Source organism: Cyphomyrmex costatus, unplaced genomic scaffold, assembly GCF_001594065.2.
Source record: "Cyphomyrmex costatus isolate MS0001 unplaced genomic scaffold, Ccosl1.0 scaffold296, whole genome shotgun sequence".
NCBI lineage: Eukaryota > Metazoa > Arthropoda > Insecta > Hymenoptera > Formicidae > Cyphomyrmex > Cyphomyrmex costatus.
Window position 1 is genome coordinate 435,663 of NW_017277082.1, and position 17,813 is coordinate 453,475.

At 34.9% G+C, this 17,813-nt stretch overlaps 1 protein-coding gene across 1 annotated transcript in view; it reads left to right on the forward strand.

Moving 5' to 3' along the window:
• Rbp6 (RNA-binding protein 6) overlaps window positions 1-17,813 on the forward strand; it is a 652,248-nt gene that overhangs the window by 249,684 nt on the left and 384,751 nt on the right. The window contains exon 3 of the mRNA XM_018541612.1: window positions 6,387-6,468. Coding sequence (XP_018397114.1) covers window positions 6,387-6,468 — 82 coding nt within the window. The remainder of the gene's footprint in view (window positions 1-6,386; window positions 6,469-17,813) is intronic.

Genomic DNA, 17,813 nt, shown 5'->3' on the forward strand with positions numbered 1-17,813 from the left:
GCTATTATGTTGATCTACATATCAAAAGTCATATTACACATACAATACGCATTAATAAAAGTAATAATAATATAATACGTCTCCTATAAGAGTTTTTGTAATATTAGAAATTGAAGATTTATTGGGCCATGATAATTTGATTGGAAAGGAAGTATTGAATTAAAATATTGATATTTTAACGATATATCAACAGCATTAGTAATAATAATTATATATCCTAACACTATGTGTTCATATATTATTAATAATATTCAATATACTGAGAACGTGTCACATGTCTTAATATAACGTTTGAAATTTTAACTGCCATTTGCAATTTGTTTATTCGATAATTCATGCAAAGACGTATTTATGTGCATCTGCGTAACGTCTTTGACAGCACCGCTGTGTCACATTTATCGATGGTGCGCGTGAGCCTCGTATTTGCGGATAGGTTGCTAAGTGTTCGTCACTAATTTTGGTACGCTCGAGTACAGAAATAGAGATTTATTATTGACTTAGCATGAGTTTCATAATGTTTTTTTAGAGGTAACTTACATGACTTGCGCATGAAGGATGAAAATAGCGGATGTTATTTTGCCATATTTTATTGCTTTGAATTAATGCTTAAGAAAAGGGGAATAGCCTGAATTAACTTAGAGTGAGTGACTTAAGTTTATTATTAAATCAATCGATGAATTGTTTCAATCTGATCGAGTAACATGAAGTCTAAATACATGTTTTAATCAACCTGTTTTAAAAATTTGTCTCTGTACCTTTGGCGTGATATTACATCGATGACATTTAACTTCTCTTTTCGAGGTACGTACAATACAAAAATTGCTTCGATATAATTGATACACACATCGATTTTAGAGTTATTGTTTCATAGTTTTATTCAAATAACTTTTTTTTATGTTATCTAACTGTAGAAAAAATATAAGCTTTTAAAATGGTTATTTATTTGTTAATATACTTTACAGTCGCAGAGGGGTGACTCGTTGCCTTTTTCCTATTGATTTATTAAAATTGCTCTAACTTTAGAAAAAAAAAACTTTTGCAATTTTTAATCTCATGTTTGGAAAAATTGCTATCTTTCAAAATGTCCTTGTATTGTTATCTTTGTATATTACGTCTTTAGTTTTTACTACGATAATGTTGTACAATTAAAACCTGTCAAGTCACGCGTTTTTATTATTAGCTGCTATTATTATTAATCGGTTACGCTCCAAAGAATAGCAAGAATTCCACTATACGCGATTATGGTACATCAAATTAGAATTCTCTTTGCCTCAACGTGTCAGCGTTGCTATAACAGCGAAACGATGCGCGAGTATCATGACCCGTTGCCGAAGATGTGACATCCTTGGTGACAGGAATCTCATCCCGTGGATAATAGAGAGCGAGGAGTTCTCTTTTTGCCTCGGAGGTATCACGACGTCATTAATATAGCCATGGGACGCGCGCTAGAGACTATCTCTCGCCCGTTCGTTTCTGCCTGCCGGGAACAGGCGCGCAGTAACTCCGCGTTTATTCAAATGATGCTTTAGGTTGAGCCTTGAGCGTCCTTTGGCGAAGGATAAGTAATCCTGGCAGATTCGCGGGAGGCGTAACTCGAGGAAGAAGCGAAGAAAGAAGTGCGGCTGGAGATCGGAAAGGGGAGGAGGAGAGGTACGTTCGAGGGTCAGGGATAGGATAGCAGGAGGAAGGAGAGAGAAAGAGAGAGAGAGAGAGAGAAATGAGAAGACTGCGAAGAGAGACGGGATGGGAGCGGGAAGGAAGATAGAGAAGACGAAGAGACGTGGAGGAAGAGGCGGACAAGGCCATTCGTTTCAATGAACGGCTCTCTGGAATGGGGGAGAACTGCCCCTTCACCTCTCTCATCCTGTATCCTCCCTGGTTCCTGGGGGATCCGGGAGATAGGATAGGATAGAACTCGGTATATAGGACTTTATGCGAGTCTTCTCTGAATAGAAAAACACTCGAGCAGAGGCCAGGGTGCACCGTGCTTGCCTTGCCTCCCCCCCCCCCCTTCCATAGAAGTCTCCTGCTACCTCTTCAGCCTCCTGGCATCTCTTCCGAGATTTCTCTCTAGCGTTGAATCTCATTTGAATGGAGCCCGCCACCTCGCCGTCTCTTCTTCCGCCATTGACTACTGCGTGGATGGATCGCGGTTCTGCAGCTTCCTCATGGTATGAAGACCAATATGCTCGAAGCATGATACGGCACGATGCGAGACGAAAAGCTCGGAGAGAGAATGAAGAGGTCTGAAGTAAGTAAGGATTGCATCAGCATCCGCGGATTTGGAAGTAAGGAAGAAGTTTCGGATTAGCTCCACTCTTTGGGCAATTCTTTGAAAGCTATTGAGACTTCTAGCACCTCGATCCGTTCAGGTAGAATTGTATATATTGGTAAAACTTTCGACCAAAAAAGTTTAACCAAAAGTTTCAACCAAGTTTGCTGTTAAGTTAAAAGACTTAAAATAATTTAAATACAAACGACAAATTTATCACTGATTCTATGTGTACTGAAATGGTTTATTATCAATTGTTTCTTGGAAACTAAGAATTTATGAATTTTTTTTGAAAGATTACCAATTAATCAATATTATAAAATATAGATCTATTGTAAAGATAAATTTTTAGAATCACTTTTAAACTACATTTTCATGAATAATTAAACATAAACATGTAATGTATCTGGATCTCTTCAAATCTGAAATACGTACTTTATATTTGTGAAAACGTGGTATAAACGTGTTATATACGAACAACTGCATTTTACGTTAAGATGTATAAAACGTAAGTTTGCAAACTCGGCAGAGACGCAGCATTCTTTTGCCGAAGAAAACTGTGGTTGGCACATTACCAATGCAAAACGCAATACAATGCATGCCACTTCGGCAAATTCACCGCTCGTAAACTCCTTAATGTCCTGTAATTTCTTCCTCTATTCCAAATAGAACTTTAAGTTTCGCTCACTCTCTCTTTCTCTCTCTCTCTTTCTCTTTGTGTCTGTGTGTGTGTGTGTGTGTGTGTGTGTCATAAAAAAATACAATTGAAAATATTTATTTATTATTTTTAATTACAAATTAGAGAATGCATTACAAGTTTTACATGTACTAAAAAAATATATAATTTGTTTTTCTGTTTATTCTATTTGTACAATACTTAGTTAATCAACCTACTCTTACTATAACAAGTGTGAGCTGCAGTCTTTGCGCTTTCAACGTTATAAATTACTGCATTCTTGAGAGAAGAGTTAAAGAAAGTTACAAGTAAACATTCCATTTCCCGCGAGCGCTTCTTCATTCCAAGTCGACAACGTATCGCTCTAGCTTCCGTTTGTTGCAATTCGGAGCAGGGAAGAGTTTGGGACTGAGTAAGCTAGTCGTCACCGGCAAAGGGCCAAGGCACGAGCGGCTACCTTTCGAGTGACTGGAACGGCTGAAATGAGAATGCGGGACGATTGAAGGCCGTGGGTGAAAAATAAGTTGTGCCGGAGAACAATTAAGGAAATGACAGCCGTAAATTTTGGCGAATCGCGGCCGCGTTTTAAAGGCGTCTTTTCGCGAGAACGAAATTGCTTCCATCAATCCGAGAGCCGGGACAAATTAAGGAAGAATTGGCAAGCCTGTTCAATGGGAACAAGGGTCCTCTTTTAGCGACATTTTTGTTGTAGGGTGACGTTACAATGAGTTTTAAAAATGTATAAGATTTATTGTGAAAACAGAAGAATATGTTCTGAAAAATCTATACGCTTTTAATAGGGTTGGCAAAGAATAACGTTTTCTTTTTTTTTTTATAATAAAACACAGTGTGTTGTATTTAAAACATGTTTTTATACGTGAATAATAGAGAAATGTATAAATATTTTAGACAGTAAAATTTCTTAGAAAAGAAAACAGATTTTTTAAATTAAAAATATTTTTAATACTAATAATCAGTATTACGATTTTTTCATTAAATAAAATTTTATTATATTATACGTTGAGTACAAAAATTACATGTTTTTTGATCAAAAATTATTGAAAGTAACGAAAGCTCGTAAATATAAGGCAAGAAATATAATTGTCAATAAAATAGTTGCAAAGAGGGAAAAAAACAAGAAGCAGGAAACAAACAACATATCGTAAAATAGGCTTAAGAAATATTATTCAAAAGTAAAATAGTATGTCGGAATCAATGACCTTTAATTCTCTAGGTTATTAAAGAATCTATCAGCTTTTTCTTTGTAATTTAATAAAAAAAAATTTTCAATGGCGAAAATGTTAATGTGATTGTTATTTTGCTTGTACGAATTTCCAAAATTTCAACGATACCTGCGAACTCAAAGGTTCTTTGTTCTCTAAAAAAAGTTCTTTGAATTAAATGCAAATTACAAATCCATTAAGAAATAATTCTACAGCGTGCTTCAATAATGCTCTTTTTTATTAACAAAATCTTATTTTCGAAAGGGATGATGGCGTAATAAACGGTAACGTCAATGTCTCTGGTCTAGCTTAATTGTCTTTTAAATGTTTCGTCATGAAACGAACATTAGCCAGCGTAGGGTTGATAACAGGTTCTTGCTGTATCGTCTCCTTAAGAATTCCGACTTGGTGCCACTAATTAACAGTGGAGGGGTCGAGTGTAATTTATGCGCGGAGCTCGTTACCAAACAGGTGGTGCCCGGTGGCTAATGACCTGGAGATACCAATAATTCATTGATTAATGCCGTGCGCTGAATTTGCAAGTCCAGTTATCTCGTATTTTCCGCACCCCAGTAATAACAATTATCAAACATTCCAAGCTTTCGATTGTAGTCGTTTTCTCGCTCGTATTTTACTTGGAAAATAGTAATAATTAAGATTTGTATTTTTGTGTAATATAGGCAATTGTTCTGTCCAATTTGATATTTTTCTTTCTTTTATTTAATATTCTCTGAACGGTATATCTTTATTTTATTTTTATTATTTTGACGAATATGCTGCAGTTTTATAACATTTTTGATAACTTTCTAAATTTTAACATTTGGCATTATTTTAAAACTTAAACTTTTAATTATAATTCTGTAAATTAAAAAACTGCTATTAATTGAAAAGAATTGTATTTGTTTTATATAAAGAATAATGATATAAAATGTTTTTTTCTCAGAAGTTTCAAATCATTAAAAATGCACAAATATGAACAGGCAAAAGTTTACACATTTATTTTTGTGTATCGCAGCGTATCATAAAATCGTGTTGTGAATTTATTAAAGCTCATTCGCGCTCGCACAGACAAGTAACCGCTGAACATTACGAAGTCTTTAAAGTGGACTGGATGAAACAGCGTATAATTAGATAAGGTGTAAGACGTATTTGGAGCGCGGCCATGCTGGCCCGCCGCCAGTGTTCAGCTTTTCGCTATAAACCTACGAAAAGGGTCAAGGGGGTGTCCCTGGTGGAGAGAAGCGAGAAAGCTCTGCATTGGTTACATCGGTCGCATTGATCGTATGACACGTACGCGATTGGATAATTTCCTAGCCAACTAAAAAGTAAAAAGAGAAGAGACACTGGGAATAAATTTTTTGTTTCTTTTTGTTGTTCACTATGTAGAAGAAGTGTTCTAATTTCCGCCTCTGATAATTACATTATAGTCTACAGATTTGTCTTTGCAACGTATATCTTTCCGCGTCTTTTTTATGATACTTTTATTTGAATAATTTCTTTCACGATGTTATTTTTTCGATAAGAGTTATAAAAATTGGCTAGAGAATAAAAAATAAAGAATAAAAACAGTTATTTTTACTTATTAGTAATAGTAATTACAACTCTTGACTTAATTATTATTGGTATCATTTTTTTTATATTTTTATTGTAAATTATAACTAATTTTATTACTATTTGCTTAACGGAAAACGATCGTTGGGCAAACTCGTCATAGCAGGTGCACAATGTGTAGAATTAGCTACCATCAAAGCTAGGTCGTGTTAAGCTAAAGCTTTACTTTGGACGCACGCACCGCGTTTATCAGGCTACGAGGATTATGCTCCGAAGTGTCGACTCGTGTTGTTATCTACTAATTCCAATTAGCGTCAGTGATCTTCTGTGTTACCTTCAGCTCTAACTTTGGTTGACATATGTCTATGCGAAGGGATAATTTGAATTTCCATCGCGATGCCTCGACATTATGTCTGACATATATTTGCTTAAAAAGATTTTTATAAAAAAAGGCGAATGTGTATTGCGATGAAAATAATTTCTTAATGTGTGTGCTTTTTGAAGAATGAGAATGATATATAATGTATAATTTTATATTTTATTATGAGATGAGAGATATAACATTAAAATATACATTTTAACAGCTTTATATGTCGTTGAAAACACTTATACTATAATAGTTTTCTATTGTGCAAGAAATAATCAAGTAGTTTTATTGTTTCAGAGAGCCTTAGAGAGTATTTCACCAAGTACGGAGACATCACAGAAGTTATGGTTATGAAAGATCCCACCACACGACGATCAAGGTAAGTAATGTATGCATGTACAATGTATGTGGGAGGACTATATTACTTAATTTTTTTAACTCTGATAGATTTTTTATTATGTCTATTTTTTATTGTTTATCAAAAAATTAAAAGATTTACATATTTCTTACAAATATTGATTAACATCTCTTATAACAGTACATCTTTACATATGAATAATTTGGTATACATTTAAATGTTTTCGTAAAAGTTCATAACGTCACGTGTCATTCTTTCAAAAATTTTCATTAGATTCTTTATTTTGGTAACGTAAATATAATTGGCCGAAAACGTGGTGCGAAGACTTTACTAAAAAATAAGTATACTGATCGGTAGGTCATATACTTGAAATCTAATCTCTATATTTTTCTTGTTTTATTCTTTCCATTTTATTCACAAAGGAAATGTGAAAGAAAATTATAGGTAATAAATAATATTTCTAGTAAGAAAACTAATAACTATAGTATTAAAATTAACAACATTTCTAAGCTATGATGAGATAGTCCTAAGAGAGAGAGAAAGAGAGAGTGTGGATGTAGATTATTTTTAATAATATAATAATAGTAATAATAGTGTTGTGATATAATTTTTAATAATAATTTTTTGAAAGAAATGTGTTTCAACAAAATTATGCGACCTATAAAATGTTATATGTGGAGTAACTAACGCGTTGCGAAGATGCTTATGGTAGCGTTTTTGATACTCGCTGCAAAATTAATTCACTGCGTTGTTCACATCACGAGGACTAATGCGCAGTATAATGCAATGATATATAGCGTGCTGCGAAAATCGAGTTTCGGGTCGAGTGTCGCTGTTTAGCAGAAAACAGAGTAACACCGAAGCGGATGGTAAATGCCAGAGCGCACTAGCATCAGAGTAATTACCGGTTTTTAAGTGGAGGAAACGAGGGGCGAGTCCGACGACGAGGGTCGAAAGAAGAGGGACTGGTGGGAGGGTCGAAGGGGTGCGTCCAGCCGTTATATACAGTGTACCCTGGTGTGAAAGGGGAGCGCGTGCGTCTTATCGCCCATCGAATGTAAAGCCGATATTTTATTATTGTAAGATCGACAAAGACAACACAGAGCATGACTTGTCAGTGCGTAGCTGCAGGTATCTGATTATTGACACGTAATGTAAAGGTGTTTTAAACGTATATATGTAAATAATATGAAGTTCTTGCGAGTATTCAATATGATGATTTCAGTATTTTCTGTCTTAATGTTGTTTTATCTTTTCATTTAGATATGAATGAGTTGTACGGCGACAGATACTCAAATTCGTATAACTTGCTTACACACTTATAGTATGAATATAATTTAGAAATAATACATTAGATAAGTATATTGTAATTATAAATAAAGTCACATATACAGATTCGTTAATTAGAACAACGTTACCGTAAAAAGTTTTACTTTTTGCAATATTATCTAATTAAAGTACAATCAATAGAATGTAAATCTAAAAAAATAACACGCGTGTAAAGATTATCTTTCTCTTAACTATATACATTTCATTTTAAACTTTCTTTCGAAATATTTTTCTATTTACAACTTTGAATTGTAAATTTTTTTCTATTATAATTATAATTATTCTTTCTATAGACTTTTCATATTTACCTTTTTATTTTTAGCTGTTCTATATACATTATATTTTATCTATTCAATCCTTTTAATTTTAAATTCTATGATTTTCATAGTGCACAGCCTATTATGTATTCAAGTCCTTAATATCCGCCATTATTAACACTGAAGTCTTTACATTATAAAAGCGCGCCGTCAAAACGTTTGTGCAGCGATAATCGCAGTCGAATTGTCGCTGTTTAAATTGCCGTCTCTGGCGCTTATGCGCTGGTTACCTCTCGTGCCGTGCATTTCTCCGTCTAATTAATTGGCCAGAAACTTTCGGGCCATGCCCGCCAACCTTCTCTAATTATTCGTTCCTTTCATTCCCGCGGGAGGAGCGGGAAGGAGTAGAAGGTCGAGACACGAAGGAGAGAACTGCTGGACAACAAAACGAAACAGGGGACAACTTACTTCCGTCGAGTTACAAAGCACAAGCAACAGCCGGGCCTATTCGCACCAGCTTATTAAACGAAAATAAAGCCCGCAAAATCAAAGAGCATTTCCCACACCCTTTCGGCTCCTTGCATTTATTCGTGACTTTCTTTCTCTCTCCTTCTTTCTCTTCATTTTTGTGAATTTGCTTCCTTCTAGTCTTCTCTTCTTCCATCCGTGTCCTGGATAGTTTAAAGTCCGCTGACAATTAAGAGTTTTGTTCTTTACTCTTTTCCGAAGAGCTCGTTATGAGCACGTCGGCTGGGTAAATCCGTTTCGTCGCTTAAAGAAAAGGCCGAAGGGGTTATAACGTTCAGAGATTAACAGAAGTATCTTCTTAGTTTAAGTAAAATTACATATGCGATGATTAACGAAGATGTGTTCTTACACTAATGGGAAAAGTGCTAAATCATAAAATATAAAGAATGTCTCTGATTTCTTTCGGGAGATAATCTATTTAGCTGAAGAACGTTAAGATGCAAATAATATTTTACCAGTAAAATCAGTCTACGTTGCAAGATTCGCGAGCTCCATGAGTTATCGTTATAGATTAATCGAAATGTGCCGTCGATAGATTTAAATTTCTTTCGTCGTGATATAAACGGGGTATTTCTCGGGTAGGTGGAGATCGTTTAAGGGTTGGGTGCAACGGAGATGGCGAGTGAAGGAGACCGCCGAATGGAGAGATAGAAGGGACCGTCCGGGAACTGGAGCGGTTGAATCCCTCAGCGCCACGTCGTAGCTCATATCTGCCGCAAGGGGACGTGGATCCTGTATGCAGGGGTTGAGGCATGGGGTTACTCTGCGGGTTGTAAATTAATGGTTAGCCCGTGGCATGGTGGGGTTCGGCCTAAGGGTTCTGGTTGATCTATGGGCGGCATGTGTGCCAGGTCAAACGGGCCTTGCCCACTGATACGGGAGCGAAAATCTCTCTCTCTCTCTCTCTCCCCCCCCCCTCTTTCCTTTTACCTTATTCTGTTTTGCTTTCGCTTTGTCATCCTCTTTCTACTGTTGGTGCGGGAGTATAAAATCGATAACGTTTTTGATAATACTGTGCATAACGGATAACACAGTAAGGCTATCAGTGGATACAAAAACAAGTATTCTGACGAAGAAATAATTAGATAATCTAATATCTGCCTTCGAAATCAACATTTCATATATTCATAATTGTGAACATTTATCAAAAGTAATTCATTATCAAAACGATAGATTATATTTTATTTCTGGAAAAAAAATTTTTTGTATTTTTGAATAATGGTTAATAAGATCGATCATTTTGATTATGCAGTAAATGAAATTGTTAATGATTTCGTATATTAAATTTCATTTTTAAATATTTTAAAATTTTAAAGCTGAAATTTCTGAACATATAATATAGTTTTATTTTCTTCTTCTTTCAAAGTTCTGCAATGAAGTTGATTATTTCAATTTTAGAATATGTTCTCCGTCGCTTAAAAGCGCTATTATTGCTCGCTGAGTTAACTGCCATTGCATTTACATTAATTTTTATATGCGCTTTTGAAATATAAAAGTAACGCGATGCAGTCGAGTCAATCGCCCTTTTACGAGCTTTCCAAATGGTCGCAATACCAATGAAATTCTGACTGCGATCGATGTATAATAGCGGATATTCGGATGTAGTTAGCTCGGATGCAGTTAGGTTTCTATTCTTGGAATTGCACTTTAAAAAGGTAAAGGTGTAATGTGTATTAGAAAGTAATAACTTTTTATTTTTTGACTTCTCATTATTGATCGTTTTTAAACACAATATTTAAATATAAACTATAAGCAGCATATTTTTTGTAAACTGGATGTATATGTAATAGTCTTTATTCTATTGTGTATAGAATTATGTAAACACCACCATCAGAGAGAGAGAGAGAGAGAGAGAGAGAGAACGCTTTTTCTTTAAAGATAACACATTTACTCCAATATTTTGTGGGTGCGCATAATAGTTAAAAACTTTTTAAATAAATATAGCATTAATTTAGCAAGGTATTTACTTTCGAAGGATTCGTACTTGTGCAAGGTTGCTTCCAGACTGTTAAGATACTTCTGCACAACCGTTATTCCTCATTAAATGTATCGAAATCTTCATTTCTGGCAGTTTTGTTTCTTTTAAGGGAAGTGAGCACAGACTCTCTTCCCTATCGACAGTCTCATTTCCTGCCTCAAACTTATCAAGACAAATACACTCTGAGCACGCTTCCTTGAACGCCTCTTGCCGTTCATCCGTCGGAAAATATCTCTAATGAACAAACTACCCGATTTGAGCCCGCGTTGCACCATCTCGGCACATCTCTTCTCCTCGTTCGGCCTTCCTCTCGCCATGCGAGAAAGTTGCTGCTTTCGATAACTAATCTCAATTTCGTTACGATATATTTGTTACGTATAGTTACGAGTTTTCATCAAGACTTTTCACCTTCCCTTTCAGTTCTACGCTTACTTGAACATTTCGATATATGTTAAAATATATTTATGTGTTATAATAAACGTTGTGTTTTCAATCGTAGACATTAAATTACATGAAGATTGGTGACAGAAGTTGAAGAAAAATATTAAATAAACATCACGTGCTGATTTCTGTTAATAGTAACAAATCTGTTCTTTATAAATATAAAATTTATTAAATAACACGAAAAACACACTCAAATTGCAAGAAATATTGCTTTACTAAAATTTTAAAAATTGGACCCCTACCTCTTAGAATATTAATTACCTTTGTTTTGGTAAAAAGTTCAAGTTTAACGTTTTTTCTCTCTCTCTCTCTCTCTCTCTGTATCTCATTTATTTTTATTCCTTATTTTACTTCTTAATTATAAGAAGGCATAAAAAATAAGATTGACAGACCTGATAAAAGATGATGGCGTGTATAGAATGCGAAGGAGACTATCTTTCCGGCGGGGCAATCTGTTAATTCGATCGTAACTCGTCGTTAAGGGAGAATTTAGTTGGTACTTGCCGACGGTAATTACACGGGTTTTGCGGCACATGAGGTGGGGCAAGACGCGATGCCACGAAAGGCGAGAAAACGAAGGAAACTCTGAAAGAGAAAGGGGGAAAGACAGGCAGATGCTGGCTGAAGTAGAATTTATTGGGCGATAAGCGCTGTGCAACTTTCTTCCCTTACGATCGTCATTCTTTATCAACCCACTCGTAGCCGACAGTGGCGTATCGGCGTACCAGGATAGACTAGGTTTTATGAATCGGGATTATTAAGGTCTTTCTTAGATAATAGATCTTTCCTCTCCTTTTCCTCTCTGCATCATCAAATGGAAACGTCGTAGAGAACTCCAGGTCCTTTTTGTCTTTGTGTATCTTTCAGATATATCAGCCGCTAGCGGTATTTAAAATCATTCTTATGTATCCACCAATCGACAATTCTTTCAAATCCAGTTTGATAAGAATCTTAATTCGAGTGCATATTTTAATTTAATTAATGTCGTCATTAATTCGTATTTTAAGGTGCGTATCTCGAAAAAGTTAATAAATGTTCCTAATAAAAGTTATATTTTAATTTACTTTTTTTAATTTTTTTGAAAACAGACATTTTTTAAATTTAACAAAGTAAAATGTTCTTTTAATAATAATACAATAGGATTATTTTACAATTAATTTTAAACATTATTATTAAATCGATGATACCAAAGAAAAAGAATGAGTTTTTATTTATATTTATATTTATCACACTTTTAATTTTTAATATAAAACTACTTAATTTTAATTCTAATGAAAAAACTAACAACATTTCTTCTGGGAATTTAAATATGAGATATTCAATAATATTTATATATTTTTAAAACATGGTTCTCCTGAAATCCTTGTCTGTTAAATAAAATTAAAATTAAAAATTTTTTAACTCATACTCTTCCTGTACGTTGGTAAAAATATCCAAAATTGTATAGCACACTTTACTACTGATACTTCATTTATCTTAAATTATGTTAAATAATAAATCTTTTTTACGTTAAATAATGAGATAATTTGCACAAAATAATTTTAAAAACACTGGAGCTAAAACACTGATTATTAAAATATCTTCTCTGATTGCTCTTCAAGCTTACATTTAGTCATTTTCATTTGAAAATATTATCAAAAAGGTCTCTACATTCTAACAAGATGTAATAATATATTATTTATTTCACAAACTTTAAATTAAATCATACGAGTTCTAGATTTATGTCTTTTTTGCACTCACTGACAAGGCAGTATTTACATTGAAAACATATCTATATCCATTTCAAAATCAATGAGAAGAAAAAAAAACTTATTTTCGAATAAAATTAGAGTTTTGTCTTTTGTCTGCATTTATTGATTCTATTTTTCTTTTCTTTTTTAATTGATTTTTTTCATTTTTATGATACAAGAAAAAGATACGATAATAAGTATACTGAGAATCTCATTTAGTTGAATCAACTAATTTCTTATTTGAATATGAGCAAAAAATTCTTGGTTAATGTAATAAAATAATTTAGTTGAAGCAAAATGGTTATTGTAACAACTTATTTCTGATAACACAAGTAAAATGTTACAGTAACCAAATTTTATTTTATTGCATCGATCAAAGATTTGTTTGCCCATATCTCTCTAAACAAGAGAGAGATTAGTCGATTTAACCAAATGGGATTCTCAATGGTATAAAAAATTCACAGAGATTTACGACGTCTGATATAAATTTTGAAAACATTCGGAAAAAAGAATGTAGATGCATTTTGATGGTTAAGAACTTTTCTCATTAATCGTTCCATACATTGCGACACGCAATAATAGTAGTAGCGCCTATAGATAGAACTTTCGAATGTTTTCTAGGTATGTGGTTCGGCCGAAGGTGGTCGGGTCACGCGTACCGATCGTTTCCCGGATGTTATAAGGCGCACTCCGGCTGATAGCCGTGCACATGACCGTGCGCCCGGGATAGACGATAGAGGTCTTGAGTAATTTATCAGGGTGCCTGAAGGGCGTGGGTGGCGATGGGCGTAGGTGATGCGCGCGGCGAGCGCGAAGATCCGTGACCAGCGCCGTGGTGCGAAGTCTTATCTGCTCAGCGGGCGAGCACACGAGGGTGCTCATCTACTCGCCGTTAGTTAGCGATGTTAGCGATCTCAGTTCTCGTTGTGGCACAGAAACGTCACAGCTGCGATATACACGTAGCTCGACCAGCTTGAACCTAGTTCTCGTAGTCTGATATAGGCACACACACACACGCTCGTAAAATGATACATTTAATACAGAAAAATCAGTTTATTATAAATAACTAGATGAAAGACTTAATTTTTTTCTTATTTATTAAACTTGCTGTAATAATTATAGAAAGTATTGTTGAAAGGTATATTGCAATAGACGAATACAATATTCTAATATTTGAGCACGTATGTCATTTCTCAGAGAAGCAAAATCTTTCGTATTAATAATTTCATTAAATTGTTAAATAAACGGTCCAAATAGCATTTTTTTAATTAATTTTATATAACCATAAAATCTTGAATTAATAATAAATCGGTGATTTTTGTTATTTTCATAGTATTAAAAACAAAAGACGATGAAGATTTCTCGAGATACTTCTAATTAATATTATTTTTAATTATTTGCTAAGAATCCGTAACATTCATATGGAATTCAATTAGTATATTTTCGAAAGGTTAGATTTATTTTTAAAGGAAGAATCTAGCATCAGATAAAAAAAGATATATGTTCCTTATCATATAAAACTTTGTAACAAACTTTGTGCAGTTTCATTAAATAGATGTTTAATGTACAGCATAATATGGACTTAATTAATTTCTCATTCTTATTACAAAGAGAATGTTTTTGCAATTTAAAAATATAACCATCTACTTTTTGCTGGATGTGCAAATATAATTAGTTGAAACAAAAATGGACATATAAATACGGAATAAAGGACGAAGTGTTAAAGGCGATCGTGATAGCGGCAAAGTATGTACGTATATCAGTGTGTTCTTTAGGAGAAGGGGTTGCGGGAGGGAAAAGCGCGAAATGTGGAGGATGCGGAGGTTGGTTAATGTGAGTTCGCGTAAGGACACCCGCTGCGCCCTGCGGGAGTTAACGCGGGAATCGCGTGTTCCCTCTATGAAGCACGGAGGACGTAAGGAAGAGAGACGACTAGAATGAAGAGAAATAAAGTAGAGAGAGAAAGAGAGGAGCATGGTGATGGATTTTTCTCGATTATTTTTCCGCTTGTGTTCACCGAAAGGAATAAACGTGTCGATGACGCGATGACAAGTGGCGATTGTTTCGATGCTTTGATTTTATTTTACCAATTCTTCAATATACTTGCAACAGAAATTTTATTACAATAGAAATGTTAAATATCAAATACAGTAATTTTATTTAAGTATTATGTCGATTTTTCAATTAATTTTTATGATTTTACATGGAAAGGATGATTCTACTGAAATATTTAAAAATTTAGATAGATACATATCTGAAAATAATTTTATTGGACCATTAAAATAATTATGTAGGAAACTCAACCACGATCAAAACGATTTTGACATTTTATAATAGTTACCAGAGAGCTGCATAATTATTTTAATAATTTAAGAAAATTACTTTTCGATCTCTATGTAGCTAAATATTGAAATACTTTTAACAAAATTGGGTTTTTCAAAAAATCTAATTTTAGAAGCTCCATAAAGCTTCGCAAATTATTAAGTCTTTAATATAATTATAGCCATATCGGTTCTTGAATGAAATCGTAATTCTCATAGGAAAAATTACACAAAGTAAGTCTACACAAAGATTGACATTTTCTTTTACGGTTCTTTCTAACTTAAATGTTATGCTCACTATGTATGCTTTGAGTATATGATGTAACGCACATATCACGTCATGTGTTTCTAGGAATCCGCGTTACGGTACGCCAATAATCGCGGCGATATCCACGCTTTACGCCGCGCTGCCGCGATACACGAGGAGAGCACTTTTATAGACACACCTTACATCGTTTCGGCTACTCGAGTCGGCGCTTTTATGGCGCGCGCTCTCTGTAATGCTCCAGTATTACGCAACGCGGATGCCTTATAACGCCGTGAAGTAAACTCTTATATTATGGCAGAGAATGGTCGGCGCTACGGTGCGGTAACGGTGATTTGTTTTCCGCTTGACAACTTTTGAGTACTCGTACAGTAACGACCACAGTTTCCGCATCCGTATCGCGGACGGTCATGACCATCGTCGGTATAACGCCATAAACGTGGACCATAAGCTTACGGCTAAGAAAAGAATAAATGTAAAATCACGCTTTGTCGTGATATCGCAAATACAAGTCTCCATTAACAGGCAATAATGATGGTTAATGGAAACTCTTTACATTAATGTATCCCGCGAATATAGTGAGAGCTAATCGAGTCAAGTTGTAAGCGCAGCAAATGGCTGCGTTTAGTAGAAAAAGCAACTTTGCGACTGTTGTAAGATTCTGTAATACGATTGATATGTACCATTGGATCCGAGGAACTAAGGGTAAGATTGGTCTTACCTTTCGTATGTTATAGATTTTTGCAACAGACGCAAAGCTACTTTTTTTTTCCGAACGCAGCCATTAACTCGAGTTTTTGGATATATATGTCTTTTAATATGGAAAATAAATATTTCGGATTCTTAAAATTTTTCCATAATGTAAACAGAATGAAATTTTTATTGTAATAATTTAAACATAGCAAATAATACTTGATAAATTAAATTTTTGTTAGTTACGACGTGTATACCGAAGTTATCATATAATTGGCCGTTGGCAGAGATGTAGAAGTGAATAAAATTATCCCGATTGGATATATGTTTAATCTCTTCGTTTACCCCTAAAGATGATTTACGCGTAAGCGACATTTTATGCACGAGGACCTGATATTTTCGTGCGATCGTAATCGCCGTGAGTGTTTGCGCGACGACACCTGTGACCGCGTTCCGTCGGTGCACGGTTGCATCGTAGAATTTCTATTTAGACGCACGATATTAATAAGCGACGTCGGAGGGAGCGAGATTGCGGAGGTAGATGTGCGCCCCAAGAGCGTCCGTGGACATGCTGCGATTTCGAGCGGGAGAACGGGAATTAGTCTACAAAAATTTTCTGCCGCTGTGACGCGCCGCGATCTATTAGCATCTGACCGTACGGCCGCGAATTCCGCGCTCGCGAAAAGCCGTGGCACGTGTCGCGACGCGTCGCGACGCGTTGTACCGCGTCGTCGTTACGTGACTTGGCGTCGGCTCGTGTGAATGCAGCCAGCGACGTCATTAAGAAAATCACGTGGACCGATCCGTCTGGGATTTAATGGTTGTTTGCTGCTTCCAAACGTGCCAGACTGCGTCCCTTCTGTTCTGCATCTACCTTGTATCTGTGTTAATTTTGTAGCGGCGCGCCAAAAGTTGGTACGTCAAACATCAATCTTTTGGAAGGTGAAATTTAAGCTTTGTCGTCAATCAGCAGATACGCACAATCTTAGGTAACACTTTGAAACTTATTATTAGAAAATCAAATCTTAACTTTTTATGACAGAAGCGATATCAAGAAGATAAGCACGATATCTTTATACACACTTTGCACTATACTTTGAGAATAACTCATTAAAATCTAAAAAAAGTATAAAGGGCTAACTGAAAAACTAATGTTTTATAGCGTAATAAATTAAAAATTATTTTGTATTATTACAAAATATTTTAATATCTTAAACTTTTTGTTCATTTATAGTATAAAACGTATGATTTCGCTGTCATAAAAGTTAAGAAAACAAATGTTTGAAATATCATATGTATTTTTTCTCATAAAACAAACACATTGGAAGATAAAATCTCAGGACGTAGCAAGAAATAAATAGTGATGGCCTTTCATAAATATTCCAGAGAACTCGATCCATTTATAACATTTAAACGATTCGCTTTCCTTGAGGTGATTGAATAAACAGCTTGATTCTAAACTGTAAACTGTTTTTATTTGCTATTTATAAAATATTTTTGTTATATTTGCTATGTATAATGACGTTAAGCATGATTAACGCTGTACAATATCGAGGAAAACGACTGACAGTCTGCCGTTTGCGGCCGCATTCCTGATAACATATCTCGAATAGCGTTCCCCGCGTACGTTGCACGCGCGATGAAGACGATGCACGACGTCGAGATTACACTTAAGACACAACCGACATATCTTGCGCAGCGATCTCTCGATTACCTCCCTCCGTTCAGGAACTTTTCTCTTGTTTCATCCTAATTCTTCCTTATCGTCTCGTCATACAGAGCTTGGTACCGACATTTTATTTACACACCTTTCTTGTCAGT